Here is a 20,772-nt window from a genome sequence, read left to right on the forward strand (position 1 = left end):
AGCAGTCAGTGAAAATCCTCTAAAATAAGCCTACAGTAGGGCAAAAAGGTATGTAGTCAGCCACCGATTGTGCAAGTTCTCCCACTTAAAAAGATGAGGCCTGTAATTTTCATCATAGGTACACTATGACAGACAAAAGGAGAAAAAAAAATCCAGAAAATCACATTGTAGGATTTTTAATGAATTTATTTGCAAATTATGGTGGAAAATAAGTATTTGGTCAATAACAAAAGTTTCTCAATACTTTGTTATATACCCCCTTTGTTGGCAATGTCAGAGGTCAAACGTTTTCTGTAAGTCTTCACAAGGTTTTCACACACTGTTGCTGGTATTTTGGCCCATTCCTCCATGCAGATCTCCTCTAGAGCAGTGATGGTTTGGGGCTGTTGCTGGGCAACACGGACTTTCAACTCCCTCCAAAGATTTTGTATGGGGTTGAGATCTAGAGACTGGCTAGGCCACTCCAGGACCTTGAAATGCTTCTTACGAAGCCACTCCTTCGTTGCCCGGGCGGTGTGTTTGGGATCATTGTCATGCTGAAAGACCCAGCCACGTTTCATCTTCAATGCCCTTGCTGATGGAAGGAGGTTTTCACTCAAAATCTCACGATACATGGCCCCATTCATTCTTTCCTTTACACGGATCAGTCGTCCTGGTCCCTTTGCAGAAAAACAGCCCCAAAGCATGATGTTTCCATCCCCATGCTTCACAGTAGGTATGGTGATCTTTGGATGCAACTCAGCATTCTTTGTCCTCCAAACACGATGAGTTGAGTTTTTATCAAAAAGTTATATTTTGGTTTCATCTGACCATATGACATTCTCCCAATCTTCTTCTGGATCATCCAAATGCTCTTCAGCAAACTTCAGACGGGCCTGGACATGTACTGGCTTAAGCAGGGGGACACATCTGGCACTGCAGGGTTTGAGTCCCTGGCGGCGTAGTGTGTTACTGATGGTAGGCTTTGTTACTTTGGTCCCAGCTCTCTGCAGGTCATTCACTAGGTCCCCCCCGTGTGGCTCTGGCATTTTTGCTCACCGTTCTTGTGATCATTTTGACCCCACGGGGTGAGATCTTGCGTGGAGCCCCAGATCGAGGGAGATTATCAGTGGTCTTGTATGTCTTCCATTTCCTAATAATTGCTCCCACAGTTGATTTCTTCACACCAAGCTGCTTACCTATTGCAGATTCAGTCCTCCCAGCCTAGTGCAGGTCTACAATTTTGTTTCTGGTGTACTTTGACAGCTCTTTGGCCATAGTGGAGTTTGGAGTGTGACTGTTTGAGGTTGTGGACAGGTGTCTTTTATAATGATAACAAGTTCAAACAGGTTCCATTAATACAGGTAACGAGTGGAGGACAGAGGAGCCTCTTAAAGAAGAAGTTACAGGTCTGTGAGAGCCAGAAATCTTGCTTGTTTGTAGGTGACCAAATACTTATTTTTCACAATAATTTGAAAATAAGTTCATTAAAAATCCTACAATACGATTTTCTGGATTTCTTTTCTCATTTTGTCTGTCATAGTTGAAGTGTACCTATGATGAAAAGTACAGGCCTCTCATCTTTTTAAGTGGGAGAACTTGCACAATTGGTGGCTGACTACATACTTTTTTGCCCCACTGTATATATATTTTTGCTTCCCCTAACTTCAAACTCACCGGTGATGCTCTCCCTATCCCATTAAAAGAAATTTGACTGCAGCCAACCAGAGAGCACTAAAATAACACAGGTACCGAGAGGTAGGACAGAACAACAAACCAGTACTCTGCCCCTGTTATTTATCGCTTTGTGACTGACAGGCGCCTGTTCTATCAACAGATCACTAGAACATGCATATCATTCGTTCTAGCGGGAGAAGCGTTTACTTGATAGCTACCTACACAAATAGCTAGCTAGAACAAAGTGTTAATAAGATGAATTCATTTAAAAAGATTAAAAGCAATACAAATAAGTTATCCAGTAGGCACACTGACTTTCATGACTAACGAATTGAAACTTCAAAATTAAAAAGAAGCCTAGTTAATTAATGAAGTGGAACAGTAGCGTGTTATTGGCTATTAAGCAGACGGCCGGCGCTTATGGAAAACACTGATACCCTTTTCTATTTTCTTACCAAGCCCTTTATCAGTTATGAGCAATGCTCTGGTAATGAATGGTTGTCTCCAAAAGCCCAGTGTTCTGTGTTGCTATGGGGTAAAATGTCTGTTTTGTTCGGGGATGGTTCGGAGGAACCTTTGTCCTCTGCTGAAAGACTTTAATGCCCTCTTTATTATGCCAGATGGCTCTGTAGTTCTCTACAATCACACAGAACTGGACAGGGTGCAAGTATGTTTGGAGGCATTTGTGGGCCCAGCACTAAGAGGCAGGGAATGGTAAACAGCCACTGTGCCTGGGGAACACTTCACTGACTACTTTCTGCATCAGCTGAGAAGCCATAACTTCTTTGTTATGCCAAACCTCTCAATAGAATCCTTAAAAACGCACCCTACTGAGTCTGAGTTGATGATATTGACAAAGTATCAACTTATATTCCTGAGAAAGTAAAACCCAATAAAAGTTACAGTAGGGGCAGTATTGGAGTACCTTCAAGCCAAGCTGCATTTAAAGATTGTCCATGAAAAGGTAATGTAATCGGAAGCAGGAGAAGTGGTCTGTCGAGCCTGATTACTGTCTTTATTTATTCATTGTGTGTCTGACAGGGCTGGGGGAAATTACAAAGCTCAAATATCACTAGAAAACCCTGGGCCGCCTGGGCACCAAAATTGTCCAGCAGGGTCTTTGGACTTATCATGAAAACTGTCTTTTTGGTTAATTTAAGGTAAGGGTAAGGCATAAGGTTAGCCGCGTGGTTAAGGCTGTGGTTAAGGTTAAATGTAAAATACGTTTTTAAGAAGAGAAATTGTAGAAATAGGTGGGGTTTATGACTTTGTGTCTGTGTTAACTAGTGACAACCGGGAGTTGGAGTGGTGGGACAGATGGAGGTAAATACAACAAGATGTTGTTGCGAAAGCGCAACGGTCAAGTCAGACATGTTCAGTACCACAGTGCTCATGTAGATTACACCCATTAGCTCCAGGTATAATAACAAGTAGCTCATTGAACAAAGGCTACTTGAAATCTCTGAGCCATAATATGAGACGTAATATGATCTCGTATTAACATCTACTAACCATGTGTATGTGACAAATACAATTTGATTTGATCTGAGGTAGATCTGGGTTTAATGTTAATCTGCTTAACAAATGAGTGCTCACCTTTTTTCCTGTTAAAAGCCCGGTTCATACTGGAAAAACCTTGTCTTTGAGATCCCTCCTGTAGATTTGCCAATATTCCACCTGGAATATTCCACCTGGAAGGAAAAAACAAAACGTTTCAGAATCCTTTAAAATCTCAGACGCTCAACAAACTAAATCTGGAAAATGTTACTACCTGGGGCCTACCCCGGGTTTGGCCGGGGTAAGGCAGTCATTGTAAATAAGAATTAGTTCTTAATTGACTTGCCTATTAAAATAAAGGTTAAATAAAATAAATGAAAAAGAAGCATGATCTGGAGACAAAAATGTAGTCTACTTCAGAAGAAAAGAAAAGCATACCGAGTTGTCCTTATGTTAGGTCCTGATGTGGCTACGCAAAATGGCTGTTGGCTACACTAGTTCATTTAGCAGACAATATTAGTTTATAATTCCGTGGAATTATTTAATAGTATGAAGAATACAATTAAACACTGAAAAATATAAATAATTTTCTCCAAACGATCTGAGGGAGTGAGCACTATTCTGTGTCGAGCAGTCAACAAAGAAACAGGTCCTCCTATATGCTTAATATACAGTTATTTATGTAACTTTAGTTGTTCTACAAACGTCGGGCTATATGTTTTGATTTTTAATACATTGTAAGGCTGCATGATGAGACTAATGAGGATTTGAAAAAAGTCACTTGAAAAGGCATGAGTTCTGCTTTGTTTTTTTTCCACACAGGCTGTACACACTCCAATAGTCTCTCATTCACAATTTGACAAGCACTTCATATTGCCTCAAATTTCACACCAGCATCCCCTTTGTGGCCGTAATGCACCCTAAAACATACATGCCTTTTGCAGCCAGTGTCAGTTGTGCTCTTCTCCCTAAGTACTGCGCAATCCAAAGTGTCTCTCACTCACACTGCTCTCCATACAGGTTACAAGTTAAGACAGACACATCGGGGACACAACTTGTGTGCGTCCTTATCCAATTCTGAGGTGCATATTGAAGATATTGGATGAACTGTCCACATTTACTTTTCGTCAGCCAACAAGATGAGTAGACCTAACGAACAGCAAAAGCAATAGCCCATGTCAATCTACTATCCCCCATAGTACCAAAGTTGACCTATTCTATTCTGTGCGAGAATTAAATATTCCAAAGAATCTGGGACTGTTGTGGGATACGATAAACCCCAAATTAATACAACCCTTAGCATATTGATTTTAATTTAAATGTGGCGGTTGCAACATCTTAGAACATTTAGCTGAAAATGTTAATAAACTATTAGGGTATTTATTCACATTATAAGCACAGCAAAGCGCACATGGTAATAGGCTATAACCTGGAATATTTGAAGAAAAAAAACCCTGATGTTTGATGTCAGCCTGTGATTTAGGAAACCCACCCTCTGACAGAAAGCCAATGTTTAAGAAGTCAGAAAATCCACCGATGAAAACCTGGGCCCACCTGCAAAACACCTTGTGTTTACCTTTGGGTGAAAGCCATTTACCGTCTGAGTAGGGGAGTTGACCATTTTGGTATTTTAGACAGCTAGACTTGTTGGTCACTGTCGATATATCACACTAAAACAGGTCAAAGGTCAAAAGAAATCAACTTCTGCTGGTCGACTTCGTAGTAACAGTAAATGTCACTTGAGACCATTTTCTGGACTTTTTTATTATTATGTATTTATTTTTGCCACAATCTCTTGCATTACAGTATAACTGGGAGAAAGCTTGTCGGTGGCTGCACGAATAAATCCAACCAAAGTAGATTAGTTATTGCAGCAAAACGTAAGACTTCTTATATCAGCAAAGTCATGAAAAAGTTGTAGCTTTCACATAAAGCGAGGATCAATGCGGTCATATTAAACTCTGCTGGATATAGCGTACATGTATGAACAGTGAATGAACATGCATGTATGAACAGTGAATAAGTAAAGGCATTATCGGGTTACAGTACATACATGTTCTCTTTGAACATTTGCTAATGATCCCAACCAAGTGAGAACTATTAATACCAAAGGTAAATGGCGATAAGGAGGAGAAGCTCAACTTAAAAGTTCTGTTGCAACCTTGCAATCTCTCCACAACATGTTTTACTGAGTACGTATGAATGAGAATGAGGAATCAAGACATTATACAACAAAGCATTAAGAGCACATCAACTTTGCAAGATTTAAAATGGTGTCCACATCACCAAGAAACTAACATGGTCCAAGCACACCAAGACAGTCGTGAAGCTGGCACGACAAAACCTATTCCCCCTCAGGAGACTGAAAAGATTTGGCACGAGTCCTGAGATCCTCAAAAGGTTCTCCAGCTACACCATTGAGAGCATCCCGACGGATTGAATCACTGCCTGGTATGGCAACTGCTCGGCCTCCGACCGCAAGGCATTACAGAGGGTAGTGCGAATGGCCCAGACATCACTGGGGCCAAGCTTTCTGCCGTCCAGGACCTCTATACCAGGCGGTGTCAGAGGAAGGCCCTAAAAATTGTCAAAGACTCCAGCCACCCTAGTCATAGACTGTTCTCTCTGCTACCGCACGGCAAGCATTACCAGAGCGCCAAGTCTAGGTCCAAGAGGCTTCTAAACAGCTTCTACCCCCAAATCATAAGACTCCTGAATATCTAGTCAAATGGCTAAACAGGCTATTTTCCTTGCCCACAGAGGGGTAGGGGGGGATTGGTTGGTTATGAAATGTGTTAATGAGTATTGTATTCATGTACTGTTGTATTCAGCGCATGTGACGAATTGAAGTTGGATTTGAAATGCCAATTTCCAAAATCTATGTTCTTAACTCCCACAGATGGCTACTATACATACGTTCTGCCTCAGAATAGGTCGACTCAATTATTTTGACAGTTGCTGCTTCTTTCTTCATCTCTGTCCTTCCAGATATTGATGAAGTCCCTTAAATGGTGATAGAATCCAGTCTAAGCCAGTGATTTCGGGAAAAGGTAGAAACCCATTTCTGAGTCAACTTCATTACACCTCGATATGTTTCCGTTGAAAACATCCACTCCTGCAAAACTTAAATGGAATGAAGCACTGATAAAACTGTTTTACTCATGGACGTACATTACACTTTAAAGCCAACATATTCTGTTAAATATTCTGCTAAGGAACCAAATACAATGTCTCAGATGAGTCCCAAGGATACAAATGACTTTATTGTCCAGACATAAGAGCTGTTGTGAATCAAACAATAGAACAGAATTGAAACGTCTATATGATTGAAAAGTAATTAAAAAAGGCTCCCGTCTTTGTTATGTATCCCTTTGATACAACTGAAGGGCAACAACTTCCTTTCTAGATGGATAATATAGCATCTGGCTACAGTCCTTCAATTCTGAATTGTATGCATTGAGGATGACATTGACCATTGTGTGTAATGTGTCATACTGAAGATCTCACAGCAGACATGAATATGCTATAGAAACCTTATTCAGATGCTCAACAGAGAATGCATACGACGAGTAGATGTACAGTACACAGACACTGAATATGATGATTTGTATTTGACACAGCATCACACAATTGACCATGACACTGCAGCAGGCCAAGAGCACAGTTAAACATGTGCCATGTCATCTTCTGTGACACTGACAGATAAAGTGCCTTCAGAAATTATTCACACTGAGTAAACCAAACATTAGGAACACCTTCCTGATATTGAGTTAAACCAGATCTGAGGGAGTGTGTCGAGTGGTTAACAAAGAAACAGGTCCTCCTATATGCTTAATATACAGTTATTAATGTAACTTTAGTTGTTCTACAACTGTTGGAATATATGTTTTGATTTTTTATATATTGTACAGTGCCTTGTAAAAGTATTCATCCCCCTTGGTGTCATGTCATGGACATACACAAAATTGGTGAAGTGGGAAAAAAATAAATGTAAATAAAAAAAAGAAACATTTAAAGTGGTACGTGCATATGTATTCATCCCTTTTGCTTTGAAGCCCCTAAACAAGATCTGGTGCAACCAATTACCTTCAGAAGTCACATCAGTTCAATAAAGTGCTAAGTGTCACATGATCGGAGTATATACACACACACACCTGTTATGAAAGGCCCCAGAGTCTGCAACACCACTAAGCAAGGGGCACCACAGAGACCAAGGAGCTCTCCAAATAGGTCAGGGACAAAGTTGTGGAGATGTACAGATCAGGGTTGGGTTATAAAAGAATATCAGAAACTTTGAACATCCCACAGAGCAGCATTAAATCCATTATTTAAAAAATGGAAAGAATATGGCACCACAACAAATCTGCCAAGAGAGGGCTGCCCACCAAGACTCAGACCAGGCAAGGAGGGCATTAATCAGAGAGGCAACAAAGAGACCAACGATAACCCCAAAGGAGCTGCAAAAGGTCCACAGCGGAGATTGGAGTATCTGTCCATAGGACCACCTTAAGCCATACACTCCACGGAGCTGGACTTTACGGAAGCGTGGATAGAAAAAAAGCCATTGCTTAAAGAACAAAAATAAGCAAACACATGTTCACCAAAAGGCATGTGGGAGACTCCCCAAACATATGGAAGAAGGTACTCTGGTCAGATTAGACTAAAATGTAGCTTTTTTGCCATCAAGGAAAACGCTATGTCTGGCACAAACGCAAACTCTAACTACCCGCTATTCAAAGTGCTCTGAAAAAATTAAGGGAATTGTTCACAAAACATTGGCACATTCTAAAATCCGATAATAATCTAGGTAATGTGTTCTCGGACCTTCCCTTGATCGTATTCTCGTGGGGCAGAAATCACAGAGACCAATTGGTACACTCTGATTTACCACCCCAAGATATTCCTGAACAACGTCTATTTACGCCTCTACTGGATGGAAATTACAAATGTAATGGCTGTGCTCAATGCAATGGCACTTATAAATGTAGATCCTTCAAACACCCACAAACAGGGAAATCGAGCCCAATCAAAGGTGTCATCACGTGCTCCACTAAGGGTGGTACTCATCTTATAACTTGTCCTTGTGGTAAAAATGTTGTGGGTAAAACAAAGCGCAAATTAAAAGTACATATCTCAGAGCATCGTAGCACCATTAGGTGCGGCCCAGTTGCGGCCCACTTTGAGGCAAGCAAACCACTCGATTTAGTCTCTGCGTTATATTGGCATCGAACATGTCACCATCCCTAGGAGAGGGGGTGACCTTGATGATTTATTGTTAAATGAGAGGCTGCCTGGATCTTTAATTTAAAGACCATTGCTCCCTTCGGTCTCAACGTAGACTGATCTGAAGCCATTCTTGTGATTGTGACTTTTGTCATTGTAATTGTTTGTAAGCTTGTGTAGTGTAAAATGAATTTATGATTGATGCTATCCATTTGTTTTTTGTATGCTGTTCTTTGTATGCCATTTTAATATTTGAGAATTCACCAATGATATTAGGCCACACTTGGCCATGATTACAGACACCTGTGTGTCACCCTGCAGTGTTTGTGATTATACCCTGATGAAGACAGCTTGCCTGTCGAAACGTTGGATATTACATTTTTGCATCTGAGCTCCTAGAGTGTGCGGCTCTCCTTTATTTTCAAGTTTTCTACTCCGCTAGCCAGCACCTCATCTAAATAGGTGTGCATTTATTTTTCTTCTAGATGGCGCAAACCCAACACCTCTCATCACCCAAGAACACCATGTTGTTCATCGGCAGGAACTGGAACACTGGTCAGACTTGAAAGAATGTTGGCTGGCGATAAATACAATGATATTCTTGAGGGAAACCTGTTTCAGTCTTCCAGAGAGACTGGAACAGAGGTTCACCTTCCGGTAGGACAATGACTAAGCATACTGCTAAAGCAACAAGTGGTTTGAGGGGAAACATTTAAAATGTCTTGGAATGGCCTAATCAAAGCTCAGACCTAAATCCAATTGATAATCTGCGCTATGACTTAAAGGTTGCTTTACACCCATCCAGATTGAAGGAGCTGGAGCAGTTTTACCTTGAAGAATGGGCAGAAATCCCAGTGGCTCGATGTGCCAAGCTTATAGAGACATACCCCAAGAGACTTGCAGCTGTAATTGCTGCAAAAGATGGCTCTACAAAGTATTGACTTTGGGGGGGTGAATAGTTATGCACGGTGAAGTTCTGTTTGTTTTGTCTTATTTTCACAAGAAAAACATATGTGCATCTTCAAAGTGGTAGGCATGTTGTGTAAATCAAATGATACAAACCCCCTAAAAATCTATTTTAATTTCAGGTTGTAAGGCAACAAAATAGGAAAAATGCCAAGCGGGGTGAATCCTTTCGCAAGCCACTGTAAGGCTGCATGATGAGACGAATGAGGATTTGAAAAAAGTCACTTGAAAGGCATGAGTTCTGCTTAGTTTTTTTCACACAGGCTGTACACACTCCAATAGTCTCTCATTCACAATTTGACAAGCACTTCATATTGCCTCAAATTTCACGGCAGCATCCCCTTTGTGGCCGTAATGCACCCTAAAACATACATGCCTTTTGCAGCCAGTGTCAGTTGTGCCCTTCTCCCTAAGTACTGCGCAATCCAAAGTGTCGCTCACTCACACTGCTCTCCATACAGGTTACAAGTTAAGACAGACACATCAGGGACACAACTCTGTCATAACGTGGCCCTCTTTGGGTATAGCGAGATCGTTTTTCTCTTCTCCACCCCCCCCTCCTACACCCAGGATCTGTTATCTCAGGTCGTAAATTCCCGGAGGAGACTCTCTCCTCATGGCCAGGCAGTATAGAGAGAGAGAGTTTTACAGTAGAACAAAGGAAGTTCCTCTACATCACAGGACTTGAGAACTGAATAATATCCATATTTTGGAGAATGTGGAGTAGCCAGCTACGACCCGGTCCGTTTTGTTTCATGTTGTGATCTCATGAAAGACAATTTAGCCGCATTACCATAACTCTGTTCATACAGGAGCCTCTGTTATGAGGTTTGTGTCTAATTATTGTATAAAATGAATGAGTAAATATGAAACTATTTATGAAATTATGTAAGGTGATGTTGAACCGTTAATGTGAGAGAATTGTATTCCCTTCAAAAGGTTAACTAAGTCATTGGCCCGCCCCAGTGAGCACAGACTGCTGCTGTTACGAATAAATAAAAAAAAACACCTGAAGAAACCCCTTCAGACCATGCATACCTCAGTCAGCTGAGGGAGCAAAGGTTTGAGTAGAAACCACAAAAACCTCAGTATAAGTTAATGTTGTAAGGATTTTTGAATTCCTAACCACACCAAATGGTTAAACTCTGAGACTATCAATCCCGACAGAATAAGAGCAACAGTTTGAAACTAATTACTAGTCTGCAGCTAGAAATAATGTACCATTGAATGCGAAGGCCGACAACCGCCGAAACATCTATTCTATAACATTTCTCAATGGTACTCTGAGGTACCCATTCTAACCATGAAACCATGAAATACTTCATGGAAGCAGAGAGACTATCAGAAAGACGGACGATTCCAACAGAGATCATGACGACACACTGAACGTAAATATATATTGATTGCAATTATTCCCGAATGAGTGAGCGTTCATGTGCAAAGGATTAGCAATTCAATTAGTATAATTATCAACTGTGACTCTTGTCATTCCCGCCCTCCTCAGTCCACCCCCAATTCCCTTTGTCCACCAAGCCGTCATATCGGCTTAGCCCACTAGGGAACCTATCTACTGTTTTATTGTTTATGTATTTCTGTGATTATTTAGTTAGTAAATAAATGTTTAGGACAATTGATGCACTAGCCCATGTCAATCTACTATCCCCCATGGTACAAAAGTCAACCTATTCTATTCTGTGCGAGAAAGATATTCAAAAGAGTCTGGGACATTTGTGGGATGCGATAGATCCCAAATTAATACAATAGCATAAAACAAAATGTTTTATGCAAAGGGCAGCTACTTTGAAGAATCTCAAATATAAAATACATTATTTGTTTAAACCTTTTTTGGTTACTACATGATTCCATATCTGGTATTTCACAGTTGATTATTCTACAAAGTAGAACATAGTGAAAATAAATAAAAACCCTGGAATGGGTAGGTGTGTCCAAAGTTGACTGGTACTGTATGTAATCAAGATAAACACATGTATTATGTTCGAATCTTCCACTTTGACAGAGTATTTTATGTAGATATGACAAAAAAATAATCAAAATTAAATATATTTTAATCCCACCTTGTAATGAAACAAAAAGTAGAAAAAGTCTAGGGGAGTGAATCATTTCTGAATATGTAGACTATACTGTATATATAATATGCAGCATTTCCTGTACATATAATATGTAGACAATACCATATACATAATGTGGAGTATATTATATACATAATATGTAGAGTTTACTATATATATATATATATACATACATACATACATACAATGTAGAGTATACTGCATATATACTATATAGAGTGTACTGTATATATATATATATATATATATATATATATAATTGTAAAGTATACTGTATATAGCATATGTAAAGTATACTGCACATATGAATATTATACTGCATATAGCATATGTAAAGTATACTTTATGTATATACAGTATACGCTACATATATGTAAAGTATATATCTTATGAAGAGTATACTAGATAGAATATGTAAAGTATACTGTACATAATATGTCGAGCATACTGTATATATAATATGTAGATTATACTGTATATATCAAATGTAAAGTACACTGTATATAATATGAATATCTAATATGTAAAGCATACAGTGCCTTTGGAAAGTATTCAGACCCCTTCCCCTTTTCCAAATGTTGTTACTTTACAGCATTCCTCTAAAATGTACTCTTGATTTTTTTACCTCACCAATCTACACACAATGCCTCATAATGACAAAGCGAAAACATTATTAGAAGTGTTTGAAAATGTATGAAAAATAAAACAGAAATACCTAATTCAGACCATTTGCTATGAGACTAGAAATTGAGCTCAGGTGCATCCTGTTCCCATTGACCATCCTTCCGATGTTTCTACAACTTGATTTGAGTCCCCCTGTGGTAAATGTAATTGATTGGACATGATTTAGAAAAGGCACACACCTGTCTATATAAGGTCCCACAATTGACAGTGCATATCAGTGAAAAAACCAAGCCATTAGGCTGAAGGAATTGTCTGTAGAGCTCCAAGACAGGATTGTGTCAAGGCACAGATCTGGGGAAGGGTACCAAAAAATGCCTGCATAATTGAAGGTCCCCAAGAAAGCAGTGGCGTCCATCGTTCTTAAATTGAAGAAGTTTGGAACCACCAAGACGCTTCCTAAAGCTGCAGTATTCCACCAACCAGGGCTTTATGGTAGAGTGGCCAGACAGAAGCCACTTCTCAGTAAAAGGCATACCAGCTCACTCGGACTTTGCCAAAAGGCACCTAAAGGACTCTCAGAGCATGAGAAACAAGAATGAACTCTTTGGCCTGAATGCCAATCGTCACATATGGAGGAAACCTGACACCATCCCTATGGTGAAGCATGGTTGTGGCAGCATCATGCTGTAGGGATGTTTTTCAGCATCAGGGACTGGGAAACTAGTCAGGATCGAGGGAAAGATGAACGGAGCAAATTACAGAGAGATCCTTGATGAAAACGTGCTCCAGAGCGCTCAGGTCCTCAGACTGGGGCGAATGTTCTCCTTCCAATAGGCCAACGACCCTAAGCACACAGCCAAGACAATGAGTGACAAGTCTCTGAATGTCCTTGAGTGGCCCAGCCAGAGTCCAGACTTGAACATATTCGAACATCTATGGAGACACCTGAAAATAGCTTGCAAAAATGTCAAAATACCTGTTTTTGCTCTGTCATTATGGGGTATTGTGTGTAGATTGATAAAAAAAAAGATTTTAATCCATTTTAGAATAAGGCTGTAACGTAACAAAATGTGGAAAAAGTAAAGGCATCTGAATACTTTCCTCATGCACTGTACATAATATGTAGAATATACTGTAGATTTAAATGCTTACAATAGCACAGCTAAAATCAGTAGTTCCAGAATTGTATCTTTTCATAAGTTGAAATAAAGTGACAACCTCTAACTTCGGGAAGGACATTTTTATCCACTGACATAATGCAGAGGAGCGTTGCAACATTCAGGAAATAATGACTCTCACACTTGGGAGACAAAGATCACACATCTAGCTCTGTGAAGAGAACTATGTTTCAGGACTACTTTTTAAAGAGGGGTGTGGTGCTAAATAGGAGTCTGACATTTGAGTCACTTAGGAGAAGCTCTTATCCAGAGCGACTAGGGTCAAGTGTCTTGCTGAAGGGCACGTCAACATATTTTTTTTTACCTTGTTGGCCCAGAGATTAGAACCTGAGTCCTTTTGGTTACTGGCCCAACGCTCCTAAACGCTAGGCTACCTGCCGCCCCTAGCAGGTCCAAACATGCTAAGCTATTTGACAGCCAGACCTGAGAGACTGTGATCCGTTCTACAATAATACAATGTGCAAAAAGTGATCGAGGGCTCCATGTGAATGTGTCCATGCAAAGAACAGTAATGTTTCCTTACTCCTTAATCTCAAAGTTAATCGATGTGAAACGTGTGGATAGTGTGTCAAAAGCTTTAGTATTAATAATAGATAAACAACATGATTTCATATACTTGGACATGACAGAAAAGCAATTGCAAGCATTCCCATGTCTTATAAGTCCAAGTTGAGAGATGTAATTCAGGAACAGAAATTAGCAATTTAGCATCAATTAGTCTAGCTTTAATATATATGCTAGCTGCAGTATAGTGTTATGATATTACCTGAGTCACTACATGGGAATGGCAGCTCTGACTGACTATTGTGTAAAACCTTCAGCATGCCACTGAGGACCATGATTTCTTCCCATTATGAAAGGAAATGGAAAAATGCGAAAAATTATCAAAACCCCATATTTTAGACAGAACTATAGCACCAAACTACTCTTTGCGTCCTACAACAAGTCACTAAGAATACTAGGACAATGTTCAGACATGCAATTATTAAGAAAAATTATCTGCAGAAAATGTATATGTTAACAAAGGTTTAAAACCACATTGTGACTTTGGGAGATGTTTTCTTTCCATCTATAAAATGTCCTTCAGGGTGAAAAGCTTAAGCGGAATGAGCTAGAGGGTGCGGATTGGGATATCCTGACTGCTGCCAAAACAGAATAGTTTTGCCACTTAAAATTACATCTTGTCTTTCTTATTTTACGGCCAAGTAATTTGTCCCCGCCTCAGAGCGATGCAGAGCGAAAACCATGTCCACAATTCAGGGTAGAAGGAGTCACTTTTCTGCACATCTAAAGATGCTAGACAAACAAGCAATAGGCACCAAGTCAGTTATTTTTGTCACCCTGCGCATGATGAAAATAGTATCAAAGCGGCTTTTTGCGCCGTCTTGTATGTTCTAAAGCATGTGAAGATTTAATAGGGTTCATTATTCTTAGCCTACATTACGAGTGACAGATTGAAAAACCCCCATTCAATATCTGGAGTTTGAAAAAAAAACATCAGCTTTACAAATTGCCTTCAAAAAAATAATATTCTACTGTGATGCACACGTGACATTTGGAAAACCATGTATCCCTCATTGGAGCATACTGACTCATTACTCTGAAGAACAATGCTCAAGGGGAAATGTCCCTTCAGTGCTACTATTGATGCTTCGCTCTCCTGATCTTAACCAACAGGACTTAAGGCCCTATCGACCACAGCTATAAGACCACCTTCCACCTCGACCTACTTCCATAGGAAGTACAAATTATTTCAGGGATCAATCTTAAAAAGCCCCAGTGCAGTAAAAAAACTTGATTTTCCTGTGTTATATATATATATATATATATATATACACAGGTGAAGTCGAAAGTTTGCATACACCTTAGCCAAATATATTTAAACTCAGTTTCACAATTCCTGACATTTAATCCTCGTAATAATTCCCTGTTTTAGGTCACTTAGGATCACCACTATTTTAAGAACGGGAAATGTCAGAAAAATAGTAGAGTGATTAATTTCATATTTTATTTCTTTCATCACATTCCCAGTGGGTCAGATGTTTACATACACTCAATTAGTATTTGGTAACATTGCCTTTAAATTGTTTAACCCTGGGTCAAACGTTTTGAGTAGCCTTCCACAAGCTTCCCACAAAAAGTTGGGTGAATTTTGGCCCATTCCTCCTGACAAAGCTGGTGTAACTGAGTCAGGTTTGTAGGCCTCCTTGCTCACACACGCTTTTTCAGTTCTGCCCCAAAAAATTATATAGGATTGACGGTCAGGGCTTTGTGATGGCCACTCCAATACCTTGACTTTGTTGTCTTTAAGCCATTTTGCCACAACTTTGGAAGTATGCTTTGGGTCAATGTCCATTTGGAGGACCCATTTGCAACCAAGCTTTGACTTCCTGACTGATGTCTTGAGATGTTTCTTCAATATATACACAATTTCCCTGCCTCATGATGCCATCTATTTTGTGAAGCACACAAGTCCCAGCTGCAGCAAAGCACCACCACAACATGATGCTGCCACCCCCATGCTTCACGGATGGGATGGTGTTCTTCGGCTTGCAAGCATCCCCCTTTTTCCTCCAAACATAACGATGGCTATTATGGCCAAACAGTTATTTTTGTTTCATCAGACCAGAGGACATGTCACCAAAAAGTACGATCTTTGTCCCCATATGCAGTTGCAAACCATAGTCTGGGTTTTTTTTATGTCGGTTTTGGAGCAGTGGCTTCTTGCTTGCTGTGCAGCCTTACAGGTTATGTCAATATAGTACTTGCTTTACTGTGGATATAGATACTTTTGTACCCATAGTACATTCATCTCTAGGAGAAGGAAAGCGTCTCCTTCCTGGGTGGTATGCCGGCTTCGTGGTCCCATGGTGTTTATACTTGCGTACTATTGTTTGGAAAGATGAACGTTGTACCTTCAGGCATTTGGAAATTGCTCCCAAGGATGAACCAGACATGTGGAGGTCTACAATTTGTTTTCTGAAGTCTTGGCTGAATTCTTTTGATTTTCCCATGATGTGAAGCAAAGTGGCACAGAGGTTTAATGTAGACCTTGAAATACATCCACAGGTATCCCGACAATTAAATCAAATGATGTCAATTAGCCTATCAACCTAGCCTCTCAACCTATAAACTTCTGACTTAAACTGTATTTCCACACTAAGAGGTTGGAATAATACTGTGAAATTGTGAAAATTATAATGCCCTTTCAGTGTAAAAACTGTTTGAAAAGACTGCATAAAATTGTATCCTGTTTTGGTGGGATGGAGTTTTAGTCTTCCATGGTATCACCATCATAAGGTAAATTAGTTAACTGACAAATAAAAAGAGAGCGTTCCAAACCTCTCTGCCTATAACAGCTCATTTTCAGTTTCCCCCTCTCCACTCAGACCACTCCCAGAAAGTACTAGCAAAATTATTGCTTGAGAAAATGCTCTCTGCTAACAAGCTATTTGTTTGTTTTTGACCATTTTAATTTAAAAAAATATATCACCGAAAGGTATTTAATTGTAAGGTACCCCATCGCTACTTTACAGTGCATTCAAACACACTCTTACAGCTATGTGGGATAAAAACGGGTTCCCTTTACCCCCAAAACTCTACCAAGTAAGGGTATTATGTCATAAGTTAAAAGGTTATAACGGAGTCAAAAAGACAAGCCATCAACAGCTAGAGTGTGTTGACTGCATCTGTCTATTCCAGTGGCAATATCCGTTTCCCACCTTGTCCTTGTGGGTTGTCTGTTTTAAACAAGATATCAGAAATGCTTGCTGCATTACTGCCTATAAATGCCTACTACTCTACCATTCCATTTTGTTCATGTGGCTTCACAGTTTACAGTCTGAACTTGGTTTGAACTCCCCTTCTTATGAAGACAGCATCTATACCTTGTGTTGAAGATCACGACTAAGATGCACAAGACCTACATTACATTCAAATCACTATTTCAGCAGAATCATATCAGACAACCCAACTCAAAGCAAGAACTTTCCCTCCCTAAGACTGACTGAATAAATACCATTCTAGCATCCAGAGGCAGAGAAAATATCAAGTGTATCTAAAGGCAACCACCAAGGGAATATAGGAGAGCAGGTTACAATACCCTCTCACTGTGGATGTTTTCTTACTCTATGGTTGGGCTGTGTATGCCTGGACTGACACTGTAATGTCCCTTATTATAATTGACAGAAGCCGTTTGCTATTTTTAATGGCTTCCTGGCCTGGTGAGTCAACCTCTCTTTGAAGAACCTTATCCCCAATCTTAACACAGAGTCGCAACCCTCCCCACTGCTATTAACCCTCTGCAGTGCGACTGTGCAAGCATCGGGGTCAGGTATGTTTGAGGTCACAGTTGCGGTGATATATAGCAGTCTGGAGAATCAGACCGGCTGAACAATCCTTATTCTCACAGGCGTTGCTCAGGTTGAAAATTCCCCGGGAGCGTGTATGTAGCGTAACCTATAGCCGGGAGAGTTAGAGGGAATGAATTGTTCCTGGGGACGACCAAGACCATAATATTATGCAGTTTACTAGAGCAGAGAACAGCCAGGGACCTCACAATACGATATTATCACGATACTTAGATGCCAATAAGATATGTATTGAGAGACTCACCATTCTATGTGTATTGCAATTCGATACTGTGATTTTACTGCATTTCGATGTTCCTAACATATGCTATAGCTCACTATATCTTCTGCAGAGGGACAAGAGAGAGCCATGAGAAAACGAGTTTTGATCAGTCATTGAAATAAGTGCTGAAAAATTGCACTCTATTTGAAAAGAAGATGGAGAACAAGCTCTGAAGGACACATAGTGGATTTACAGTGCAGGTACAGACGACTACCGCAACAATAACATGATATGAGACAACATATTGTCAGTAATAATATCCCGATATGTAACTGTATTGATGTTTTTCCCGGTTCACTACAGTTTACAGTGCGCTCAGTTGACCGAAAACATCAGAGGACAAGCTGATGCTCGGAGTAGTTACAGTAGTATATAAACACTATCAGGTCTGATCATAAAACCAAATAGGACATAAAGAATGCAAATTGACAGCTGATGCCATGGCTAAACTGCTTCCAATCAGTGTACACCACACAAAAGTGATACTAATTGGGAGCAATGATGCGCAAACATATTAAGAACAATGTTTGAAAGACAAAAACAAAAACAGCAATCAATTTAATTATTCAACAATGTATGTATTATGTTTTACTGATACACATTGAGGCGAACACTTCTAATTAAATCAAGGCTGGGATAATTAGAATTGAAGACAGTCCGTTCAGGTAAACTTAAATTCCAATTCAATTATTTAAACGATTGCTTATATTTCCAATGAATAACAATAAACTGAGTAGAAGCTATTTATATAAAACGTTTTTCAATGCTATAATTTTATTTACTAAAATCACTTCCTGAATTAATTGTCCTTAAGCAAATGATTCACTAAATGTGGCAGAAATTAATTCATGAGGTTTATCATTCGTCATTTGCTCAGAAAAACTTGCTGCCAGTTGCGCAATTCCATTTCACTGACTCAAACAGTTGGAATTTGTTGGAAAACAGAAATGACCTACTTTGAACCCAGGGGGAAAAGAAATTCTCGAACCCAAAAAGCAATCCGCAAATAAAAAAAAAATAAAAAAAATTGATGTCCCCTTTAAAAACCTCTCTAGCAGCCGCAAATCTGAGCCATACGCATACAAAAAAAGCAAGCCAGTTTGACATGGGATGAAAAACATGCACTGCAGTCCCCTAACATAATGCCGCTCGGAAAACAACAGCGCTTCATTGTTTCTTCACTCGCTTTCACCCGCTCTGGAATTTTGCTTGCTAAGCGCGAAACACATTAGACATAGCAAAAACTCTTTATTAATTTACCCCGACATTCCACAGTTGAATCAGCCTCAACCAAACACAGCGCTGCTCCCCGAGCTCTCTCTCTCTCTTTCATTCAATCAGACACAGGAAAATTCCAGCTCCCTTACCAACAGCAAAAGAGACAAACAAACAGACCAACCGATGATTTACCCCGTTGCCAAGATAAACTAAAATAAGAGAATGGCTTTCGAGTGGTATTACGCAAAGATGACCAGGCAACAGCACCAAAATAAAAGCGACTTACTTCCTTTGAAACCGGGTGGAATAGTGAGAAGAAGGAAGTTCCAGCAGAGCCTAATAGTTTTCAGCTGTGGGCCAGATGGTGATACATTCAGGATTGTGGTAGAGGAGATGGCTTTGCAAAATTTCAACAAGGGATTTTTTTTTTACAGAAACACGATACCTGGATTTCAGAGTCAAAATTCCTCCACCCACAATTCATGCAAAAGTTGTTTTTCTGCAGATTTTTCTGGAAGGACATAAAAAAGAAAATTGCTTTCTACACAAAGAGGAAACATACATAGATTACCTTCAAAAATCTACTTTCCAAAGGTTTCAGTCTAAACTGTCAATCTTATATCACTTTTGGAGAGACATGGCAATACATTGAGCTTTTAGATATTCAAATCACGATGTAACGTAATGTGCCTGAAAAGAAGCCCTGAATCGATAAAAGAGCATGAGAAAATGCTTTGTTTGATTGAGATTTGGGGAACACAATATGCTGTGAAAATGCATTTTAACTGCAGCTGCAGAAATGCATAAGCATAGGAACAGTGGATCCTAGCTGCTTGGACTGTGTTATACCTTAGTGAAATTCATTAGGGCCCTTTTTCAAACAAAGCTGGTCAGCAGGTTTCCTGGGATTCTTGTACTGCGAGTTCAAAACAAAACCAAGTTTACAGTGTGAAACAAAAATAAAGTAAACTGCATGTTAATTCAAACAAAATTAATTCATTAAGAAATGTCATTGTAGGGAACAAAATGTTGGATTTGACCCCCAAATTCTTTGTATAGGTTTTGATTGAATACAGGCCCGATGTGATGCCATGTTTGTTTTGGCTGGGAGTTCCCGGGCCTCTGCTTCTGAGTACCATTTAAATCAGGGAGGGCCCGGCTATCAGGACTGAGGTTCTGTTCACACTTTGTTTTCCTAACGCTTTGCTCTAGTTTGCTCTCTATCATTTTATGTTTCAGTCTTCTATGGACAGCTGGGGTGAGGTAGGGTGTTAAGGTTTGTGCAGACATTTGCTAGCTCTCAAAGTGGAGGCCCTTCCACAAGTGGCCATGTGAAAGATCAAGTATGAAGAGAATTTTCATGACAAGTTCCGCTGTCACCAATGCAACTTCTCTGTTAAGTTAGAGGCACCTTTAATTGTCTTATTTTTGATTATAAACGGATTGCTATTTGGCCAATATACCATGGCTACGGTCTGTATCCAGGCACTCCGCGTTCCATCGTGCATAAGTACAGCCCTTAGCTGTGGTATATTGTCCACATAACACTCCCCCTCGGGCCTTAATTGTATCAGGGAGAAATTTTTATTTAGATTTTATTTTACTAGGCAAGTCAGTTAAGAACAAATTCTTATTTACAATGACAGTCTACCCCGGCCAAACCCTAACCACGCTGGTCCAATTGTGCA

At 39.8% G+C, this 20,772-nt stretch overlaps 1 protein-coding gene across 6 annotated transcripts in view; it reads right to left on the reverse strand.

Moving 5' to 3' along the window:
• The window catches only part of LOC118366717 (PTB domain-containing engulfment adapter protein 1-like), a 157,755-nt gene that overhangs the window by 27,822 nt on the left and 109,161 nt on the right, over positions 1–20,772 (reverse strand). For 2 of the 6 annotated variants that reach the window (XM_052493067.1, XM_052493062.1), the window contains exon 3: positions 3,253–3,347. In XM_052493067.1, coding sequence (XP_052349027.1) covers positions 3,253–3,347 — 95 coding nt within the window. Of the gene's footprint in view, positions 1–3,252; positions 3,348–18,822; positions 19,058–19,126; positions 19,328–19,370; positions 19,547–20,772 lie in introns of those variants that run through there. The other 4 variants (XM_052493064.1, XM_052493066.1, XM_052493063.1 and 1 more) reach the window with 4 other exon arrangements.

The sequence above is a fragment of the Oncorhynchus keta genome, chromosome 34 (genome assembly GCF_023373465.1).
Source record: "Oncorhynchus keta strain PuntledgeMale-10-30-2019 chromosome 34, Oket_V2, whole genome shotgun sequence".
Taxonomy (NCBI): Eukaryota; Metazoa; Chordata; class Actinopteri; order Salmoniformes; family Salmonidae; genus Oncorhynchus; species Oncorhynchus keta.